Genomic DNA, 23,398 nt, shown 5'->3' with positions numbered 1-23,398 from the left:
ATTGATATCAAAATGTAGAAAGTACTCATTATGCAGAATGTCCCATTTCCAAGTTTTCAAATGTATTAAAATCTTTTGAAAACAGCCGATCTACCAGCTCACAATGCGTCGCGATGCGACACATTGTGAGCTTGTAGATCGGCTATTTTCAAATGGCCAAAATGTATATAGGGCTGAAGTGGTTAATGTATGTTTTGTAATAACAATCAAAATCTACAAAGTAACTAGTAACTAATGTTTTCAAATAATTGCAGTGGAGTTAAAGTACAATATTTGCCTCTTAGATGTAGTGGAGTATAAGTAAAAGTACAGTAGCCTACTTGAGTAAATGTACTTAGTTACTTTACACCACTGCCAGTGTCACACGCCGAAAATAGCCGATCTACAAGCTCACAACGATTTGTGATGCAACGTGTTTCGTGCTTGTAGATTTGCTATTCTTGGCACGCATCAATGTGGTGCGTCAGAGCAAAAGAATGAGGCAACACTCGACTCACCTTCTTCTTGGACTTGAACACGTTGCAGCGGAAAACGTTGCTCTGTCCATCTCTGGCGATGTAGCTGAATATCTTCAGGTCCTGGGAATCATGAGACACGTAGAATATCCTGGAAGACATAACGTGAATTTAGGTTTAGGATAATATAGAAAAAAAGTCATAATAAAATACACAAAATGTCGTGATAGGGAGATACAGATACAGGAGAACCATTGAGATTAGATCATATTGCACATAACTTATTTCCACCATTGAAAAAGGCATAAGAACTTAAGTAAAGAGGGATACAGTGAGAAATAGATGTATGCACACTAACGCAGTGGTTCTCAAACGTTTTCATGTCAAGGACCCCCAAATTGATATGTATATTTAGCCGCGGACCCCCATCTCAAAATATTTAGTTCCAGGGACCCCCGGAAGCAAATATTTAAGTTACAACTGTTCGCTTTAAAAATATGTGCATTCAAAGATTTGCACACATTTTCACTATTTTTCAAAAATAGCAGATCTACAAGCTCGTAGCGCGGCGCTATGAGCTTGTAGGTCTGTTATTTTTTAATAGCCAAAGTATAAAGGGTTGAAATGATGGTGATGCCATATTAACATATTTTGCTGGGGACCCCCTGGAGCATGTGTATTACTATGGGTGCTTATCTGGTCTTTGATAATGAAACTATCAAAAAGCAACAACAAAGTATTACTACAGTAGTAAATAAACAAACAAACAATTACAGCATACAGAAAATAAACAATAAAAGATAGTAGCTGATTATGTATGTGTGATGGAATAATGTGGAAGGAAAACAGACATAATGAAATATAATCAGAAGACACACAATATCGTATGAGGTACCATAGAGGAGATAGGGAGAACTAAGCCAGAGACCAAAATAGAGCAATCTCTGCTGAGGGGAAAGATTGAGCACGGACAGATATGTAATATCCTGCAGGAGGGCAGGGGGGGGAGAAATAAGTTACTGAGAAAAACAGGCCGTCCCCCCGCCAAGGAGAAATAGTGAGAAATAATAAATAATATCCTGCAGGAGGGAGGACATTGTGTTCCAAGATCTATGGTGTGAGTTGTACAAAAATTATGATGACACCAGAGGACCCCTAGGCTTAATTTATACTTTGTCTCATGACTGTGTCACTCCACCAAAATGATGTATTTTCAAAGGAAACACATTTCAGTTGAGTATAAACTAGAAAGATGTGCTCCTCGGAGCAGAGGCTTCTGCCAGGCCAGGTAGTAGAAGTCAATCTTAGGCAATCAGCTTGAAATATGAAAAATCGACTATAGAGATGTGTACCGATTTGCGTGATGTTTGGAAAAAATCTGTAGGAGGAATAGCAAAAGAATCGTTTTACAAAATGTGGCCTCCTCGTGGCGCTATAACAGACCATTGTGAAGTTTCACAGCAATCGGATACTGCGTGCATGATTTGAGGCACTTTGTTCAAAACGGACCACTCCTTCAACCTTTAGATGCCAATCTTCGGGGAAACAATCGGACAGGTCCGTCTTGATCACATGACTATAGAGATAATGTGTACCGATTTGCATGATGTTTGGACACAATCAGTAGAAAAAAAAAGTGTTCTGGCTCCAGGGAGTGTGTGTGCACAGTTTCACGCTGGTCCGTCCAACGGTGCCGGAGATTAGCTGTACACGGACGGACTGACGGACACACACACACACACACGGACACACACGGACACACAGATGGACGTGTGTGTGTCACCGCCTTCGGCCTGGCAGAGACAATAAGCCGCCTTAAGGCTAAAAGGAAGGTTTTTTACTGCCATGGACCCAAACAAAACCAAAGACAGGGATGTATCTGTGGAACCCAAACATACGTTTGATCCAAACAGCAAAGAAATGTGGCCAAGATACATTTTGTATTCTTTTTAGTTTTTCTCTCTCTCCCCCTCTCTTTTGGCATTGATTAGAATGATTACTGATGCATGATAAAACATTTATGAAAACATGCAACAAATGAGCTACATTCAAACGCAGGATGCAGCAATTATGTGGTACTGCATGCACACTGGCTGATTAGCTAGTTTGAGACAATTTCTCTCAAAAACAGAGGCTGGTTATGCAGTCGATTTGTAATTTGACCTCTTTGGGAATATGTAGTACAAGAAAAACATTGAAATGTTAGGAGGAAAAAAAAGGGACTTCACAAAACCTCAAATGTGTTTTCAGCAACATCCTACTGACTTTGGCAGAACAGGTCAACATTGTGTTCGTGTTTGTGTGTTTAGCCTCTCATCCAAACCTCAGTGACAGTTCTGTGGTGTGTGTGTTTTGGCACTTTTCGCCCCCCCGGCCACCCAGCTAGCATATGGATGATGTCATGATGATGACCACCGGCCTTCTGGCAGCTCCAGACAGAAATCCTATAAATCCTGTCCTGAAGTCAGTGTCTATACGCACACACCAAGCTCACTCAGAGGTGAGCTACTGTATCTTTAAACTTGAGAGTAAAACAAAACATTTTGTCTCCTTTACCGACTAATGTGCCAACAGGGAGAGAGAGAGAGAGAGAGAGAGAGAGAGAGAGAGAGATTGCAGGCAACGATAAAAGAGACATTATCAGTTGGCAGTAAGTGTACCTCGCCAGAGGTAAACCAGAAAGAGCTTAGTTAGACTGGACTAGTTGACAAATCCCCCAGCAATGCACACGTGACAGCGCAGATATATCTCCATCAACTGTCTTTTGCACCAAAGCTTGCCAAACATCTGCTACACAGATACACTGTGTGTTCATTTAACAATGAGTGAACGAACGTAATCAAATGGACCCATAAGGCTCCATTTGGTTACATTTGTTTAGTCTTCTTTGAGTTCTTAATGGATACATGAACACTGAGGATTTTGGTTCCAAGACAGTAGAAAGCAAAATACATCTGTGAATCCCTCCTACTACATAAAATCTTCATAACTGCTAGTTTGGAGTTCTTGGCATTGCTTGAATTTACTTGGTACACCGCAATGACATAATGTTTTATGCTGAATATCTACCGTGGCCCAACAACCACTAAAACATACTCAAAAGTTATTTTCTGACTTTTTTCATCTTTGTTTTACATGTCCTTTCAACTTTCATTGCAATTGTGTCTTATTTTGTTTGTATTGTCTTTTTGTGTTAATGGTACAACAGGATACCAGGGTTGTGGCTCTTTCGGAGCGGGAACTTTGGGGGGTGGGAGGGGTAACATACACTGTTTTATTTTTGCTTTCTTTCTGATTACCACAGGTTTCAGTTTTTGTAATATATTATTTATTTTAAGTATTTTTGAAAACGGTATTCATCTGACTGCAACAAACCACTGTCAAGCGAAACTTCACATTTACAGACAACCACTAAACCATACTCCAAAGTTATTTTCTGATTACCAATACAATAAGAAAAGGAGGTTTCAGTTTGAACAAATAATATATTATTAATTTTAAGTATTTTTGGAGATGGTATTCATCTGACTGCAACAAAGCACGGTCAAGCGAAACCTCAAATTTACAGACAACAGCAGAGAACTAAAAAAAGTGCACTCTTCAGAGCGCAGTTCTCCGCCAGGCCTGGTTGCCTACCCAGGGCTGGGTCAGTCGTGGGGTACAGCAGTCAGGACACGAGGACGCTGTGGGGCGAAATCGAGTTTGTACGACAGATGGTGCAACTTTGGTGCCATTTTCATAAACATTAGGCCCCGGGCACAATTCTGTGAATCTAATTACAGGCAAAACGATATGGAGTATGAAAACCTTGTTTGACCGCGGCCTTCATTTCTCAGCGTCACACAAAAGGAGCTGCTCAAGATACAGCCTTCAGTTAAACATGAGGTAATATTATGCATGAGCCAAAACCACTTCTTCAAAACAACCTCACATCTACAATTGCACAGATGCCAATGCCATCTTATTTTATTACATTACTATTCTTACTATAAATAGCTATACTAATAGTACACAATTGTGGATACGTGCTATTTACAGTATGTAGCTTTTTGAGCTATTACAGTTTATTCTGACTTTCTTGATTCAGATTTTCTATTATTAGTGTTATTATTATCATCTTATCCACATTGTTGAGGAAGCTCTCCTGCAATATAGTTACAGTTCTACCATAAGCAGTACAATAAATAAACATGAACCCTTGAACAGTAATAAAACCTGTGAACATTAGTAAGTAATGACAAAAACAAACCACTTCTAACTCACTTTTTTACTAATAACTAGGTTTTTGAGAGACAGGGAGAACGGAGACAAATCTTTCCGAGCAAGTTGAAGGACAATTAATAATTTAAGAGGAAGATATATTGAGTGAGATTAAAAGTGCATTAGTGACTTAAAGAGCAACTGACAGAAAGATTAGGACTGAATAAATACAGTGAGAGAACGTGTAGATTTAGGAGGGTGTAGAAAAGAGAGAAAGTGAAAACAAGTGAGGGGAGGATTTTGACTGTATAAGTAAGTGAAGGTAGGAGAGAGAGAACAGCTCAGAGTGGATGATTTATGACTCTGCCGCTCAGTTAAAGCCCGATTTATACATTGCTGTACGACGGTGTCGCAACGACAAAAAAATAGCCAATCTACAAACTCACAACACATTGCAGAGGCGACGCGTTGTGAGCTTGTAGATCGGCTATTTTCCATCAACAACTGAATGGTGACAATGGCTGGAATGGCCTCTGTCAGCAGAACACTTTTTGAAAGGCGATAAGCGGCGAATACAGACAAATCCAATCACATATGCACACATAAAAAACACTCTAGTCCATTCATGCAGCTTTCAACAAGAACCTCAGTGTCGCGATAACAAGGGCAAGACATCACTCTAATTGACCACACATACAGTACACACAGTTAAAGCTATTAATTAGCCCTCTTGTTAATAGGCTGAATTTATCATGCAGGGCCCAGGGGGCTTCAATATGATGTCTGAGTAATTAAGTAGGCTTGTTTCAGAGGGCCCTGGCCATTGTCCCCCGTGATAAATGGCTGCCCGTGAAATACAACCGCTATAAATCACAGACGTTAAGAGGCACTGCACCCCACACACACACACACACACACACACACACACACACACGCAAACACACATAGCACACACACATCCATGACCACAGCAATGTACACATCGATGTCTAAGAAGGAGATGCATATACTCAAACAAAGCTATTAGAAGTTAATAGTGTGTGTGCGCGCGCGTGTGTGTGTGTGTGTGCATGTGTGTGTGTGTGTGTGTGTGTGTGTGTGTGTGTGTGTGTGTGTGTGTGTGTGTGTGTGTGTGTGTGTGTGTGTGTGTGTGTGTGTGTGTGTGTGTGTGTGTGTCCGTGTATTTTCTGCCTATCTTATCCTCAATTAATTTATATTTAGCATCACGGTCTAGAATAAAAGACAAAACATTTTTTCCATTAATATGATCTCTGAGCATTTAACATCCTGTTATTGGAAATCCATAAGAGGCCACTGTAACGGCTCAGTAATACTATTCCCAGATGGGATATCGTCTGCACATGACCCTGAAAACTGAACCCAAGGATACTTGGGAGAGACAAAGACAGCCCACATCAGTCTATTGAGTCAGGGCGCTGCGGCTTCCTGGAAGGGCATTCTGGCCCTCTCATCATTTCCTCCGTGAGGAAATCCATCCCGGGAAGGGTGTCCTTGTGGTTTCGGCGTGCTGTGGTGCATACTAGGGCTAGGCTACCACACACTACAATGGAATGGTTATGAGAGTGGCATCGCCAAAGCCCTCATACACGGCAAAACACCGAGTGTGAACACAGAAGTGACAGTTCAATTATCACTCAGAATGTAGTGTACTATTGTTGTAGTGTACAGTGTACTATTGTTGAATGTCAGCCACTCTCCTCTCCCTCTTTTTCTTGCCACTCTCAAAATACTGTAGTATAAGTTGTAGTTGTAGCAGTAGTGGTAGTAGTTGTGGTGGTAGCAGCAGCAGCAGCGGTACAGTAGTAGTAGTATTTCTCTGCTGTCCGGCAGGAACCAGCTAACTCCAAAATGTTCATTTTTCAGGAAATAACAAAAACAAAACAAAAGTGGAGTTTTGTTCATCATTGATAAGAACAGCTAAATGGACCTCCAAGCTCTCAATGAGGTTGGAGGTCAAAATGGGGTGGAGCCCGGAGTCAGCAAAACCAGCTAACTCCTTTGGTGGAGTTAGCTGGTTTAGCAGAAAGTTTGAGGATCCAATGGAGTTAGCTGGTTTTGTCAGAAGCACTTTTGAATACTTTTCATTTGTTCAATTTTTTTTTCATCAACACACAGACGTAATGGGTGTTCAATAGCACTGATTAAAGGAAGAAAATGCAAAAGCGGAAAACGATTTGTAAAAGCAACAATATTAATAGAGTATTGTAGTACAGTGGTAGAAGCAAAGTTATGTATCTGTTAACGACAAAAAGAATGCAAATATTTGGAGTGAAAGGTGACAGTGGAGGGCTACAACATTTCTTGCCCTTTTGTTTTTTTACTTTCCAAACAGAAACCACACAGAGAAAAGGTCAACAATAATTGAACTCCTGAACTGTGTCCTGTTTTATATTAAATTATGAAATCTCAATTACAGCCAGTGCCATGGTTACAGCAGTCAATAGCAAATAGTTGCAGTGACTATGCAATAAAAATGAAAAAGTACTTCAGCTAAAGTACTGACCAGATTCTCATATTTAAATATTGTGTCCTAGGACGCTGCGAGTGTTTGGCTAAGATAAGAAAGCATAGTTGAGAAGCTAAAAGGGTGTGTGTGTGTGTGTGTGTGTGTGTGTGTGTGTGTGTGTATTTGTCCGTGCATGCTACTGCTCACCATCTATCAACTGCTGATTGTTACAGATCTGGAGAAATATAAAGTTGCAGGCCACTTTAAAAAACTTAAAAAACTAAACCAATAATCAACACCAGAGAGACCAGATCAGCTGTGTTTCAGTTTCAGGTCAAGTGGTATGATCAGAGAAAGCAGAAAAATCACAAGATGAGAGAGGATTACCCCTCAAACCTAATCTCACACGTTCCTATATCAAACCGACCCATGCATAAATAATTATTTCTCAATGTCGGAGAGATGCTGGCAACGTTGAAGCAGTTAACCCATTAAGACCGGGAACGCAGCACGTGTGTCATTTTTAGATTTCTATGGCTATTCAAAAATAGCAGATATACTAAGCTCATAGCGCGGCACCGAGTGCCGCGCTATGAGCTTGTAGATCTGCTATTTTTGAAAAATCTTGAAAATGTGTGCAAATCTTTGAATATATATATTTTTTTTTAAACCGAACATTTGGTAAAATATTTTGTTCCAGGGACCCCCAGAAGCAAAGATTTGAGTTACAAATGTTCGCTTTAAAATATACATATAGATGATATGCGTGTGACATCATCATCAAACCCGGAAGTTATGCAGGAATGCCTACTGAGTGTCAAAAAAATACTTTCTGGCCTTGACAGCCCATGCATCCAAACAGAAAAGTCATATCTGATTGCATTAAACAACATTAAACAATGTTAAACTCATTTTGCATGTTGCTTTGCCACTCGATTTGCCACTCGATGTGCCATTCACTTTAAGCATGCGCATATCCTCTATTCAAAGATTAAAAAATAGCCAAAGAAATCTAAAATGACAGAGATGCATTCCCGGATTTAATGGGTTAAAGGTCATCCGCACCAAGAATGATAACGATAAAAAAAGACGTGAGCATCCACAATGATGAACGATTACCATTAACGTCAAGTTCGTCAACTACTGTACCAGAGTTCCTACCCGAACACAGGGTCTAAACTTCTCCCACCTTCAACCACTGCAATTGTACTATTTATATTGTATCACCATACTCTACTACTGTAGATTGGTAAAAAAAAATAATAATAATGGTTTATTCACTAAAAAAAGTTCCAGATTGCAACTTTAAGAATCTGATGGATGACAACCCTTCGAGATCACCTGGGTAACTCACTGTCACCCTCTGTCACCATGGCTCCAGGAATTCCATCCTTGAAAACTTTTCTATTTATTCACTGAAGACGTGAGTGACTGTATCTATTATCCTGGGTTCTTTTTTTTTTTTATCACGCGATTTTGTAACCCTTTCTCACCCGGTGCCAAGTGATCCTGGCCGCTACACTCCCCTCACCAGCCTAGGGAGAACCAGGGCCGAGCTCATGCCTCCTTCAATGCATGAGAGCCGACTGACCTTCTTGTCACCTGACAGGGGGGAGTTTCCCCGGTAGGACGTAGCGTGTGGAAGGATCACGTTATTCCAACCAGTTCCTTTCTCCTCTATCAGGGTTATCCTGGGTTCGAATTCGTAGGGCAGACAAAATGTGTTCCCGGTGTGATGGAGAGGTTTGTTTGTGCCCGCAGGCATGTATACTAGGCCACAACAGAGCCTGTACATTACTGTACATACTGTACACGGCAATGCCTGGACTGGCCTTGACCGAAAAGTTGAAGGATTACTATCACCACGGCACATTACTTTCTTGCATTCAAGAACACACTTTTTTCAGGCCGTTTCATGGTTGAGAAAGTACACGGTTGTGAGAAACAAAAACAAACCTCCAGGGCAGGGCTCTCAAACGCTCAGAAAAGAAGCCCGGTCACTGTATGCGAGTGGTTCTCAACCAGTGGTCCGGGGACCACCAGTGGTCCTTGAGGGGGTCTCAAGGTGGTCCCCAGCTGAATGATGGAGAGTTGGTAACCAAATGAACCCTTATAGAGCTTTAACTCTTGAGTGTGTAAAATGAAACCAAGTTACATTATTGTTAAACATCTGCATTACTTAATTTACAAGAGGTCTATACAATTAGAGAACGTAGAAGAATTGTTATTTTGCCTGTTATCTCTCCTATGGTTCCAACATCAATACAGCATGGAATTGTGGACAAAATCGTATCCAACGACAACAAAATATTCTACTGTATGTCTTCGGCCTGAGAGTCTAAATCTCATCAAATGGTGGTTCCGTGGCTCAAATGCTGAATAAATAATGGACCTTGATATGAAAAGGGTTGAAAACCACTGCTGTATGCCATGATGTTGCAGAGTAAGAAGGAAGGCAGGCAGGGAGGAAGGAAAGGCAAGGCGGAAAGGTACTGTAGGAAAATGGACAGGACTTAAAAAGTGGAGAGAAGAAAGGCAGCAATAGAGAGGAAAAGAGGGAGAGAGTAAGGTGTAACGATGCTGTAGGGAAGACAGAGAGAGAGAGAGACACTGGCTGCTGCGAGGTAAATTGGAGGCTAGAAGGATAGACCAGCATAATACAGTATGTTTTTAATCAACACGGGACCAAAACACCATTATATGCTGTACTTTACACCAGGTTGACCCAATTTCAATTTGCTTTGCAGAATTGTTACATTAAAATGTCATCTTGAACTTGGAAGGCAAACCAGCTCAGAAAGTACATGGAATGTTACCGTGCGTGTGTGTGTGCCTGCCAATGTGTGTGTGTGTGTGTGTGTGTGTGTGTGTGCATTTTGAATTAACCCATTAAGACCTGGAACACATCTGTGTCATTTTTTAGATTTGACTTAAAAAGCATTATTTTACACTTTGGGCTATTCAAAAATAGCAGATCATAGCGCGGCACCGAGTGCCGCGCTATGAGCTTGTAGATCTGCTATTTTTGAAAAATCATGAAAATGTGCAAATCTTTGAATATATATATTATTTTAAAGCGAACATTTTTAACTCAAATCTTTGCTTCATGGGGGTCTATGGAACAACATATTTTGAGATGGGGGTCCGTGGCCAAATACATATAATGTTGCTGTCCTTGACATGAAAAAGTTTGAGAACCACTGATATAGAAACACACGTTTTTTTCAGAATACTGTTAGGATTCAGAAGACATTTTGTAGAATAGAGGGGACAACAGAGGGGAATACACTCTATTTGTCTGTCTGGACCAAAGCCTGAAGAGAATGAAGGGGAAAGCGGTAGAAAAAGGAGAGGATCAGTGACAACAACAACAACAAACCAAAATAAAAAACCCTACACCATGGCAATACATCACCCAGACTAAATAAGACATGTCTACCAGCAGCATTAGGAAGGGAGAGATAAATCGAGTGAGTGAACGGAGGAGGAAGTAAAAGGAGAAAAGGACGGATGAGACCGAAAACACAAGTCATACATCACGCGGTGTTAAATGGACACCAGGGCCATTAAGACTGGACTAGAGACAGAGAGATGGACAGAGAGAAAGGGATGCAGCACACTGTCAAATCCGGAGTGCTCCTTTAACCAACACCACAAAATTGTGTCATTTTGGATTTTTTGCTATAACCATTATTTTATACTTTGGCTAAAAAAAATATAGCAGATATACAAGCTCATAGCGCGGCACCCGGTGCCGCGCTATGAGCTTGTAGATCTGCTATATTGTTGTGAAAAAACTCAAATCTTTGCTTCTGGGGGATTCTACAAATGTCTTCTAAATCCTAACAGTTTTTTTTACAAATGTTGCTATAATATCAGTGGCTCTCAAACTTTTTCTCATGTCAAGGACCTCCACAATTATTTGTATTTGTCCGCGGATCCCCATCTCAAAATATTTTGTTCCAGGGACCCCCCAGACGCAAAGATTTGAGTTACAAATGTATATATATATTAAAAGATTTGCAAACATTTTCACGATTTTTCTAAAATAGCAGATCTACTGTACAAGCTACTATTTTTGAATAGCCAAAGAAATCTAAAGTGACACAGATTGAATGGGTTAAGACTGGATTAGAGACAGGGAGAGATGGACAGAGAAAAAGGGGAAGCAGCAAACAGTCAAATCCGGAGTGCTCATTTAACTGCATGGAGAGACAAGGAGTTCAAGGCTGGCCCTCTGCAGCAACCAGAGCTGTGAACAGTGTGAAGTTCTGCAGTGAGGGCTTCTAATTAAGTCTTCTCTGCTCCTCTCCTGACCTCCTCTAATACAAACTTCCCAAACTTCTTTTTAGCTCGAGAGCCAAGACAAATTAGCTGTCTCCCTGGGACCCAAACTAAGGAAAATAGATCTACAAGCTCACATCAAAAGGACAGCAGATCTACAAGCTCCCAACATGTCGTGTAAAATGGGTCCGCGACCCATTAAAAATGGGTTCCCGAACCCACTGTTTGGGGAAACATTGCCTCTAATGCTTCTTTTACAGGTTTAAATGGTGAGAACTCTTCTTCTTCTTGCCCACTGCTCCACACCTGTATTTCTTTCCCTTCCGCTCCATCTGCTCATCTCTCTCTACATCCCACATGTGTATGCAGACACATGGGTGAATCACTCCAAAAGGTGTGTGCCTGTCTGGAATCTGGCTGTGAGTCTGCATGTCTGCTGAGGCTTAACGCAGTGGGAGATGTGTGTTTCTCGAAGCATAGCCGAGGCACATAGTAAAATGTCTCGTGTTAATTTAACCCTTTAAGACCGGGAACGCATCTGTGTCACTTTTTGATTTGAGCAAAAAAAAAGCTAAAATAGCAGATATACAAGCTCATACCGCGGCACCGAGTGCCGCGGTATGAGCTTGTAGATCTGCTATTTTTGAGAAATCGTGAAAATGTGTGCAAATCTTTGAATACATATCGTTTTAAAGCTAACATCTTTAACTAAAGTCTTTGCTTCTGGGGGTCCCGGGAACAAAATATTTTGAGATGAGGGTCCGCTGCCAAATACATATAATTTTGGGGGTCCTTGACATGAAAAAGTTTGAGCACCACTGATATAGAAACATACTTTTTTTTTCAGAATACTGTTGGGATTTAGGAGACATTTGTAGAATCGGCCTCATGTCTTAATGGGTTAACTCCGAAGACTGTACATGGAACCAAATGGACCCTTACAGGTCCGTTTTATATACCCCATGTACAGTGTGATAGTTATACCTGAAGCTTATCCGTTTCAAATGCTTCCGTCAAATATTATTATGACGTACTCTGAACTAATTAACATTGAAACCAAAGCTTGGGTTCTGGATTTCGTCTAGAAATCTTTGGGTATTAGGGCACCGACGGCTGAGCGGTTAAGGCGCATACCAGACACATGTAGGCTCTGATACAGCCTGACAGGGAGTCCCTGGGGAGTGACCTTTTCTGCGTGTCTCTCCCTAACTCGCTCCCCCTTTCCTGTCAATCTACACTGTTCTATTAAAACAAAGGCAGAAACACACACACAGGCAGTGTGTGTGTGTGTGTGTGTGTGTGTGTGTGTGTGTGTGTGTGTGTGTGTGTGTGTGTGTGTGTGTGTGTGTGTGTGTGTGTGTGTGTGTGTCTGTGTGTGTACATAGCACCTCAGACAAAAAATTACCACACATACGTATGCATGCAAACAATTCCAATAAAAAGGAAACTACTAACTTGAACTGAAAGACCACATGCTGCATGCCTATTAGTCATAGTCATGCTGTGCATGCAAGTCATGCCGTGTGTGTGTGTGAGTGTGTATTTATGTACGTGTGTCTTACGGAAGTGCTCATCCATGGTACATTTCCTACAAAGAAATTTAGGCTTTATAGTAAAGACAGCTTGACGGAAAACGGCACCAAGCTTTCAAAATGTGTCATTTGCATGCATTGCACTGTGTACATGTTATAGTCCCAGATGCAGTAGGTATTCATGTGCAAATGTCCATGTATGTATGCGTGTACGTACTACGTACGCATATATACAGTGAGCCAACACCTTACCAGCTCATCCCCAGAGACTGTACTATATGGAAAACCCCAGTACAAAGATAATTGTCAAGAGGAAGTGGAACGGTTTAGTAAAATACCTCGACTGTGCAGTGATTTGTACACAGTCAGGTAGGGTTGCATAATGTACACAACCACATTAACCCATTAAGACCGGGAACGCATCTGTGAGTCATTTTAAGGTTTCTTTGGGCTATTCAAAAATAGCAGATCTACAAGCTCATAGCGTGGCACCGAGTGCCGCGCTAAGAGCTTGTAGATCTGATATTTTTGAAAAAAAAAGAAAAATTGTCAAAATCTTTGAAGATATATATGTTTTAAAGTGAACATTTGTAACTCAAATCTTTTGCTTCCGGGGAAGTTTTTCTTTTAAAACGTATGTTGCAATAATATCATGGTCCGGATTTTTTTTTTCATGTCAAGGACCCCCAAAATGATATGTATTTGGCCCCATCTCAAAAATATGTTCTTCCAGGGACCCTCCAGAAGCAAAGATTTGAGTTACAAATGTTCACTTTAAAAAATATTAGTCAAAGATATGCACACATTTTCACGATTTTTCTAAAATAGCAGATCTACAAGCTCATAGCGCGGCACTCGGTGCCGTGCTATGAGCTTGTATATCTGCTATTTTTGAATAGCCAAAAGAAAACAATGACAAAGATGCGTTCCCGGTCTTAAAGGGTTAACCCTGGCATCCCTATTTTCTTCACATTTTCAAAAGAATTCAAAATATATAACACTCACACACTCGGGAGACAAGCTGCAGAATAAGGTTTCTCTGTGCAGGGAAAACAACACTCACATATTCAGTCAATAATGGACGCACCCACACACACACACACATGCATACAGTAACAAATAGAAGAAAAGGTAAACAGAAACACACACATAGGTAAAAGCAGTGGCAATGAGGAAGAATGAGGAGGGAGAGATAGAAAGGAACAGAATGAGATGCAGAAAGAGAGAGAGGAGAGGAACAGAGAGAAAACCTGTTCGCTTTTGTTTCTGTTTATCTTGAGACACATCGGCATGCTGATGCTTTGGCAATGTTGTCCTTATCCTGCATATAAAGTTTGTTGTATTGAACCGATAGCGCAACGACTAAAGTAACAGAGACAGGTGGAGGAAGATGGCAACAATTAAATCATGTTCATTCAGATTCAATGGAGCTCTCTACAGCAGCTTAATAGGAGGATGAATAGAGGATGGGAACCTCATAATACTCAAACAAACACGGCCACTTGTGAATTGTAATAAGGCAGTACGTTTTTCTTTTCACGCGAAAGGATGATATTGAACAAATCAATATTCAACAAGCATGTTGTGCGTGACGAGCTGTGACCAGCTCTCAGTTTCTGCTGGAAGCTGATTGGATAGACAGACTGACCGACAGACAGGATTATACTGGCTTACGCCAGCTGAGTGGCAAACTTCAGCATGCAAAACACAACATCTATGAAAGTAGATTAACCCATTTAGACCGGGAACGCATGTGTCATTTTCAGATTTCTTTGGCTATTCAAAAATAGCAGATCTACAAGCTCATAGCGCGGCACTCGGTGCGTTCCCGGTCTTAAAGAGTTAACTGATGAGATACATATCTTTAACTATGAGTTCTTGGCAGAAACAGCTGTAACATCATGAGGTGTGAATATTTCTGAAAAGGTTTAGTCTTCTGAGATATCTAGAAGATATAGTGTGCTAAAGCTATTCATCTTGCATGCAATTGGAGTTAGAAACAATCATTTTCATAAAAGGAAGGAATGCATGAAGATAAAGGCCTAGAGTAATTTAAGCAGATACCTTTCACATTGGGACAGGGATATCCTGTTAAAAAGGATTAGTAACCCTTTACTACTCAGTAGGGATGACATATAAGGCATTTGTCTTGGTGATACAGTATGGTGTAGACTGTAGAGGCAACTGTTAACACTATACTGTACTGTGTGTACAGCAGACTACTGACACATAGACAGTACATGACTGATAGTTCAACAGGACATTGTGTAACATACATTCTGACTGCAGAAACTAGGCAACTTCAGTTTCACATTGTCATATCACACATTTACAGACGTGAAGGTGGACTTGTTTTCCATGCAAGCTACCCAGTACCCACAAAATTGCAGTCACATATACGTATACCGTGAATAAGAATAGGAGAATAAAACAATTATAATTTAAAAAAGTCAAATATAAAGTGTGTACTAAGAAAAGTAAAGGCCGAGTACAGTACCTCTAGTGCAGGGGTCTTCAACAGGGGGTCCGGAACCCCTAGGGGGTCCTCAGAGTTACTACAGGGGGCCCGCCAAATCTTTGTGTGATATGTTTTTTTTTTTTTTACATTAACCACTTGAACCCCAGCATCCCTTTTCTGAGGAGAACTTCAGCCAAAAATAGCCGATCTACAAGCTCACAACGCTGAGCTGATTCAACGTTGCTATTTTTGGCAAAGAGTTATAGGTGTAGAGGGAAAAAAGAGCAGCAAAAGTTTATCTGAAACACAATTTTATACAATATAGAGGGGGTCCCTGCTTCATCATCTCTCTCTCAGCTAGGGGGTCCTTGGCGTTGAAAACGTTGAAGACCCCTGCTCGAGTGTAAGTAATAGACTTCTCGTAGTAGCAACTATCAAATATGTATGAAATGTGTGGGAATGGAGTATATATTCACAGTCGTGTAAAATACGTGTTAGAGCAGTGTAACGGGAGCTTATGACTAACATGGAAAGGGCTCAGTGCCTGTTCAAGAATATACCTGATAACGTTTGTGGGTTCAAGTGATGAATTATAGACTATAGTAAAGGCCAGCGAGACCTGGCTGCTCTTTCAATGATCTCAGAACAGCTGAAACTATAAGACCCGCTGCTTTACAAATGTTTAGTCTGTGCAGTCATTTACACAGTAAGGGGGGCGGCCAGGCTGGCCTTATTGCGGGGGAAGACACAGTTGTGTGTTCTGTCTGCCGGTGTTTAAGTCTGGCTCATGTTATTTTTCAAAACATTTGGGCAGACGTCCAAGCACTGTAATAAGACAGAGGTCTCGGGTTGGAATGTGGAGTTTCTCCTCCAATGGCTGCAGGACATTGTTCTCACTGTGTTTTCACACTGCTATTTGGCATACTGTGTGCTTTTTAATACAATCTGACACGTTTGAGAAAATGCTTTTCTAATTCCATTGGAATAAAAAAAAAGTACTTTGTTGAAATTAACCGGTTGCTCCTGAAAGACTTCCAGCAGTGCATTTGCCATGGGCTTATGCTAATGTTTCTAAGCCATGTTTTGACACCTCATTATTTCTTGGCATAAAAACTGGTTCTTTTGAGATATCCTAATTCTGTGTGGTGTTCCTCTGGGAGAGAGAAGAGTATTGAATTCAACCGGACAGTCCATTAAGTCAAAAGAGAAGCGCTCAGCTTAGATAGAGATTGTATAGGAATAAATTAGGTTCTTGAGAGGCAGTTACGATCTATCTGGGCTGTACATTTAAATCTGAGACCCGAATGTGTGTGTGTGTGTGTGTGTGTGTGTGTGTGTGTGTGTGTGTGTGTGTGTGTGTGTGCGCGTACAGTGGAGCGCACACACACCCTATATCAGTGATTGTGTTCCTTATCGCGCTATCAGGGTGTGCTTCGAATGCACAAACAAAAGATTGATAGTAATTGACTGTGTGCAAAGCCCTCGCTAGTGGGGCGCACACACACACACACAGAGATGCCAGGGACGCAGCCAAAAGTCTGCTAGTAGCTAACATACTGTAGACTGGAGGGTGACGATTAGTGTGGGCTGGCTGCAACAGAGTACATGACAGTAATTACCACAATGACAATCAGTAATGTGTTCATGCATGCATTATCCCATTAAAACCTACAAATGTCTTCTAAACCCCAACAGTGTTCTGAAAAAACCTATGTTTCTATATCAGTGGTGCTCAAACATTTTCATGTCAAGGACCCCCAAAATAACATGTATTTGGCCGCCGACACCATCTCAAAATATTTAGTTCCAGGGACCCCCAGAAGCAAAGATTTGAGTTAAAAATGATTGCTTTAAAACAATATATATTCAAAGATTTGCATACATTTTCACGATTTTTCAAAAATAGCAGATCTACAAGCTCATAGCGCGGCACTCGGTGCCGCGCTATGAGCTTGTAGATCTGCTATTTTTGAATAGCCAAAGTGTAAAATGATGCTTTTTTTAGCTCAAATCAAAAAGTGACATAGATGCGTTCCAGGTGTTAATGGGTTAATGTGTACACAGAATTCTTGGGTAAAATCTCACACACACACACACACACACACACACACACCTTCTCTTTGACCTCACACTCGCACTTCACGAAGGCAGCCAGGAGGCTTATCATGGGCTGTCAAGCTGTTTACTGAGCCTGTGAGCTAGAGAAGAGACTAGCCAAGCCTACAGTAACACAGACATCACACTAGAAGCTGAAGGGGCCAGACAGGCTGCAGAATTACAGCAATCAGCCAGGTCTCTAAAGTGGGGAAATAACACTTCAATAACATATGGTCTGAAGCCCGCCACATTGTAGACCATCTGGAGACATGAACTCTCGGCCAAAATCGTAAAAACCAGAGAGCCAAGCCTTGAACCTACTCAACAACATGCAAACATCTGATGCCGTTTCATGGAAAATGATTAAGAGAAGCGTGTGCCTCATTCATATGTGTGCATGGATATATACACACACACACACACACACACACACACACACACACACACACACCTTTAAAAAAAGAAGTATGTCATATTTTGTGGATTAAAAACAAACCAACCAACAACCATTCATGAATGACTCAGCTATGAATCAGCTCCAGATTAGTACCGTCTGCACAACATAACAATGGAGATGAATAGATGAATTGTTCCCGTCTGAACTATGGGGATTATATTGTGTATATGGCATAGTATATATATATGTGCATATTCCGTGTCTGCAAGTGCGAATCGTTTCCTTGAATCAAAGAGACAGTTCAAAAGGACTATTGATTGAGATACTCTTTACGCTTCCTCCGTTTCTGTCCTGGGAGCAGAAACTCGAGAGGGAATGGTTTCATATTCCACAATACTTTGCAATTATTTTTAATGAATCGATTGCCAGTGCACCAATGTGTAAAAACAGAAAAGCCCTGCCCTTGGCTTACTGACAAAACATTGTCACCATTATTTAGGTGAGTTAGGTGGATAAAAACAAACAATTTAGATGTACATAAATGCCTGATTTCCGTACGTAACCAAACATGTTGGTTATGTAAATAAATAGTTTCCATCCCAAATAATGCTAGTGTGTTGCTCCATGTATGGATTGTGTCAAGGTTGTGTTTCATGATGTCCTGGGGAGTATGAAGTGTGTGTGTGTGTGTGTGTGTGTGTGTGTGTGTGTGTGTGTGTGTGTGTGTGTGTGTGTGTGTGTGTGTGTGTGTGTGTGTGTGTGTGTTGATCCAGAGAATCAAATATATTCCTGATATATTCCTTATTGAGTCAATCTGCTGGTTATGCCCCGAGGCTCTGTGAAAGAGGGCAGCTGTAATGAAACACCCACAACCTCACACTTATTGTGTGTGTGTGTGTGTGTGTGTGTGTGTGTGTGTGTGTGTGTGTGTGTGTGTGTGTGTGTGTGTGTGTGTGTGTGTGTGTGTGTGTGTACGCGCGTACAGTAAAATTGAGGAAGCAAAACACAGAGGCAGAATAAAGGCGGGAGAGTGTATATGTTTCTGTTTACAGAAGAGAAAGATGAACTGTATCTTTGTGTTTGTTTTCTTGTATTGATAACAAGGACCCAGATGAAAAGAACCAGGAAATTACTTGACAGTTAGAAATCTCCCTATAGAATAGAGGAAGAATGTGCCTTAGGACAGCCCAACAAGTTTGGATTTCTGTACCAAGACACTGACTGAACGTAGTTTAATTGGACGACACACGGAGGTTAGACGACACACTCCATATTTGTGCATAGCTGCATTGGGAACTCCTTGTATGGTTATGGCTGAGTCATGGTGACATGAGTGTGACAACGTGGTCCGCCGGCCGGTCCTCCCTTAAGCCAATTTCATATAGGAAGAGGAAGATTATGTATACAGGCAGTGTTGCCAGATCTGCTTATTATAATTTCCCCCCCAAGATTTTATTTGAAAATAGCACATCTACAAGCTCACAACGCGTCGCGATGCGACGCGTTGTGAGCTTGTAGATCGGCTATTTTCAAATAGCTGATGCATATGTTTAAAGTGCTCATGTGGACCATAGTCGCTTCTTTTGGGCTTGTTTTCCTAGACCCGGTTGCTTGTTTCTCTCACAGAATCTGGCAACACTGTATACAGGTACACGCACACACGCACATGATGAGGAAAAAGGAGATATGCCTGGGGAAGAAGGGGAAGGATTATTATTATTATTATCAGTCCTTCTATGATGTGTTACAAGCTACAAATCACAACAGCCTGCTGGATTACACATAATTTGAGAAATAGCCAGCCCACAAAAAATAATAATTAAAGTATTAAGTCCTTTAACATTGGAGTACAAATACAGGACAGTTCTTACAACTACACATAATGTGTGTGTGTGTGTGTGTGTGTGTGTGTGTGTGTGTGTGTGTGTGTGTGTGTGTGTGTGTGTGTGTGTGTGTGTGTGTGTGTGTGTGTGTGTGGTGTGCGCGCGCGCGCGCCCCCGCATGTGTGCGAGTGCTTTTACAGTAACGCCCCCCTACTGATATTTCCTGATACATGTATCAGTTCCAGGGAACAGTTCCTGTAATGGACAGTGTAATCTCATCTCTGTCGCCTAGCATGTCTGCCTCAACAACAACATGAACCTCCTAACAGAACCATCACTCTGAGATCTGTAGAGGCAATCTACTACTGGAGTGTAAAATGCACAGTACTTTTCGATTGAAAGGGAATATTGCAATGTGGCGTTGCTGCTGTGTGTGTGTGTGTGTGTGTGTGTGTGTGTGTGTGTGTGTGTGTGTGTGTGTGTGTGTGTGTGTGTGTGTGTGTGTGTGTGTGTGTGTGTGTGTGTGTGTGTGTGTGTGTGTGTGTGTGTGTGTGTGTGTGCGTGCGTGCGTGCGTGCGTGCGTGTGTGTGTGCACGTGCATGTGCATGTGATAGAATACCATTGACAACAACTAAAACGTGCAGTATCGCCAATTAAAAGTGCAACGATGGATTAGAACACGAAAAAGCCTAATTGTGGTCCATAAAAAAATACAATACCCAACACAGACTATACATACAACCATACAAAGACAGTTAACATTACACAGGACAAGCGACTTAACAAAGGTGTGTGTGTGTGTGTGTGTGTGTGTGTGTGTGTGTGTGTGTGTGTGTGTGTGTGTGTGTGTGTGTGTGTGATGAAAATGTGTTAACGTTATGTTGAGTTCTCAAGTCAGATGGAACTTAAGTGAGTGTAGCTTAAGAGCTACAGTAGTTGTTGTTAGTACAGCTACAGTAGAGTCGATGCAGTCGGATTGTTCCAAGTTGTCAAATTAAGCAATAGAACACAAGAGGGAGTGTGTTATGGTAAGTAACATCACTGTGAATTAGAATAACATTGCATCAAAATAGTAATCTTATTCATGGCTTATGGCTTTTATACAACACACAGCTTGTTTAACAAATAATGTGAATGAAACACTGCAAGATCACGTTTTGAAGAATAATTACTTCTGTTGCAAAATCACTCCTAGCTGTGAATTTGCTATACCATCATGACCTGTGATGTTTAAGCAAATAATACACAGCTCTCAGCCAATCATATTGCTTGTCAGAATATCCTTATCCTCTTACTTTAGGTTCAAATGAATACATTATTCAAGTGTGTAAACATTGGGTGCCTGGTGGCTCAGCCAGTTAGCGTGCAGACCATATGCTCCATAGTGAGCATGAGGACCCCAGTTCATGTGCATCCTGCCTGCGTCTTGTATGGCATGTCTCTCCTCTCTTTCTGCCCAAGGTTTTCCGTCTCTTTACAATGACAATGATAAGTAAAGTAAACAATTTCAATAAATCTTTAAATAAGTCTGTGTAAAAAAAAATTGTTTAAATGCATCGTAGATGTGAAATGGGGCTGGGCGATACGACTTCAAATCAATATCACGATTATTTCAAACTTTTGCCTCGATTACATTAATCAATCTAAAAAATTTGATTGGCTATTTTCACTATTTGTGTACACCACCATTGGACAACAAAGTATAATACAGAATTAAGTGATTAATCAGACTAATCAATTTAGTTGATTATAAAAATAAAACATGCCGAAAAACATTATAAAATAAAAAACATTGCTAGATTATTAGTTTATACGTCGGTTATTGGTTCTAAATATAAGTTTTGATATATTTTTGGTTAATTGCCCAGCCCTAGTGTGAAGGTTTCTCTGTGTGTTATCTGTGTGAGTGTGAGCTCCCATGTCTGTGTGACTGTGTACACTTGCATACATGTGTCCTACAGGTGGTCTTTATCATGTGTGTGCATGTGTGAAAATCTCAGAGGTGGTTTTCCCTACAGTGCTGGTGTTGCATAATGTTCTGGTCAGCAGCTGGGACTGTCAGCAGAGGGCCAGCCATCTCAACTTAGGCACATGTGCCAGCTTAAGTTCAAAGAGAAACCCATGTGGGGATTTCAATAGACCTCAGCTAAACCCTCCCAAAAGATTAGCCACGCATTGTCCATTTGCAGAGAGCGCCAGACAAACTCACTGGGGAGCGTTTAGAACAGTCCAAGACAGAAATACTCCTCTTTGATGTGCATTTTCTGGCTCTGTCTCTCGGGAGGCGGATGAGCACACTGTATGTAACACATTAGCATTTGTAATATGGAGCACAGCACTGCATACACAAATGGACTCACGTGACCCATCCTCTTACACTCTCTGTAAGTTCTAAGGCAGGGCTGACATCAAATAGATATATTATGCTCATGTCTTTCTCTCGTTTATTTTGTTTTGATCCTTTTTTGTTTTCTTATCTCTCTAGTTAGTACTCTTCCCTGTACCTACTGCAATCTGTGTTTCAACACAGTCAAATCTACTGTGTTAATTTAACTCGGGTATGTAAGGAAAGAACAAAGAAAAAAGACCTCTTAAAGGACAACTTTGTTTTTTTACAACCAAGGTTTATATTTTAGCTTGTAATTAAAGTAAATAAATGATGAGTGTAATTTTTTTTTCATTTACTGCTTTCTATAGTTTTAGCATTTTTTGCGATATTTTTTACAGTGGGCGGGGGCATTCTGTCCGGTGGCTAAATATGCCTTTTTTACACAATAAAAAAGGCCCGGCTGTCTGAGATGGCCAGATGTGAGTTATTGGGGGCTAGAAGAGCTACTGTAAATAATAATAAAGAAAACGCCGGGTTAATGTGTTAAAAAAATACATATTTAGCCACCAGACAGAATGCCCCCGCCCACTGTGAAAACACTGTAAAAAAGATTGTGAAAATTGCTAAAACTATAGAAAGCAGTACATTTAAAATTTTAAACACTCATCTTTTATTTACTTTAATTACAATCTAAAACATAAACATTGGTTGCAAAAAAACAAAGTTGTCCTTTAAGCCTTATTCAAGAATGCTTGAAAATAGCGGCGAGAGGGAGAGAGCTGAAACTCCTCGTTGGCTTCAGAGAGAGTCCAGGTAGACTTGGTACAGCTCTATGATGAGGGTGAATGACTCATTCTCAAAAAGATCTATGAGTGACACCTGACGGACATCATATCGGAAGCTGTGAAATGCTCCTCAGGGCATCTTCCAGGTGGTGAACCTCTGTTGCCCTTTAGCCAGAGAAGGAAGCCTTTTCCACGCAAGCCTGAAGCCCCATCAATGTTTTGTAGACAAGCACGCGCTGCTCCTCTGTTGTAGCCTACTTCCTGCCTTCTATCACATCAGCTACTGAACCTTCCCCAATAACCAAGACTCCACACAGAGATCCCTCAAAGCTGCATCTTGGAATCATTCTCCTAAAATGGAAAGTAGATTGCAAATGGTGTGGAACTTTTATTACCTTTCTAAATTGTTTTAGTTGCCATAGGATCAAGATTAAATGTGATATAGGCCGTTTGTGTGCTTTTTCGAAAACAATGAATACGCTAGTCGGGGGAAATAACAAAAATGTCCAATAAATATGAAAAGCTACTCTTGTGGAAAGGCTATCATATATTATATTCCTTGTATTGACCC

The 23,398-nt window shown here is 40.9% G+C and overlaps 1 protein-coding gene across 1 annotated transcript in view; it reads right to left on the bottom strand.

Moving 5' to 3' along the window:
* LOC311051846 (carboxyl-terminal PDZ ligand of neuronal nitric oxide synthase protein-like) overlaps nt 1-23,398 on the bottom strand; it is a 229,191-nt gene that overhangs the window by 121,005 nt on the left and 84,788 nt on the right. The window contains exon 5 of the mRNA XM_084066511.1: nt 498-606. Coding sequence (XP_083922637.1) covers nt 498-606 — 109 coding nt within the window. The remainder of the gene's footprint in view (nt 1-497; nt 607-23,398) is intronic.

This window comes from Gymnoscopelus microlampas (assembly GCF_963454915.1).
Source record: "Gymnoscopelus microlampas genome assembly, chromosome: 9".
In the NCBI taxonomy this organism is placed as follows: Eukaryota; Metazoa; Chordata; class Actinopteri; order Myctophiformes; family Myctophidae; genus Gymnoscopelus; species Gymnoscopelus microlampas.
The sequence above is the reverse complement of the archived record's forward strand: the minus strand, read 5'-3'. Positions and strand labels throughout refer to the sequence as shown.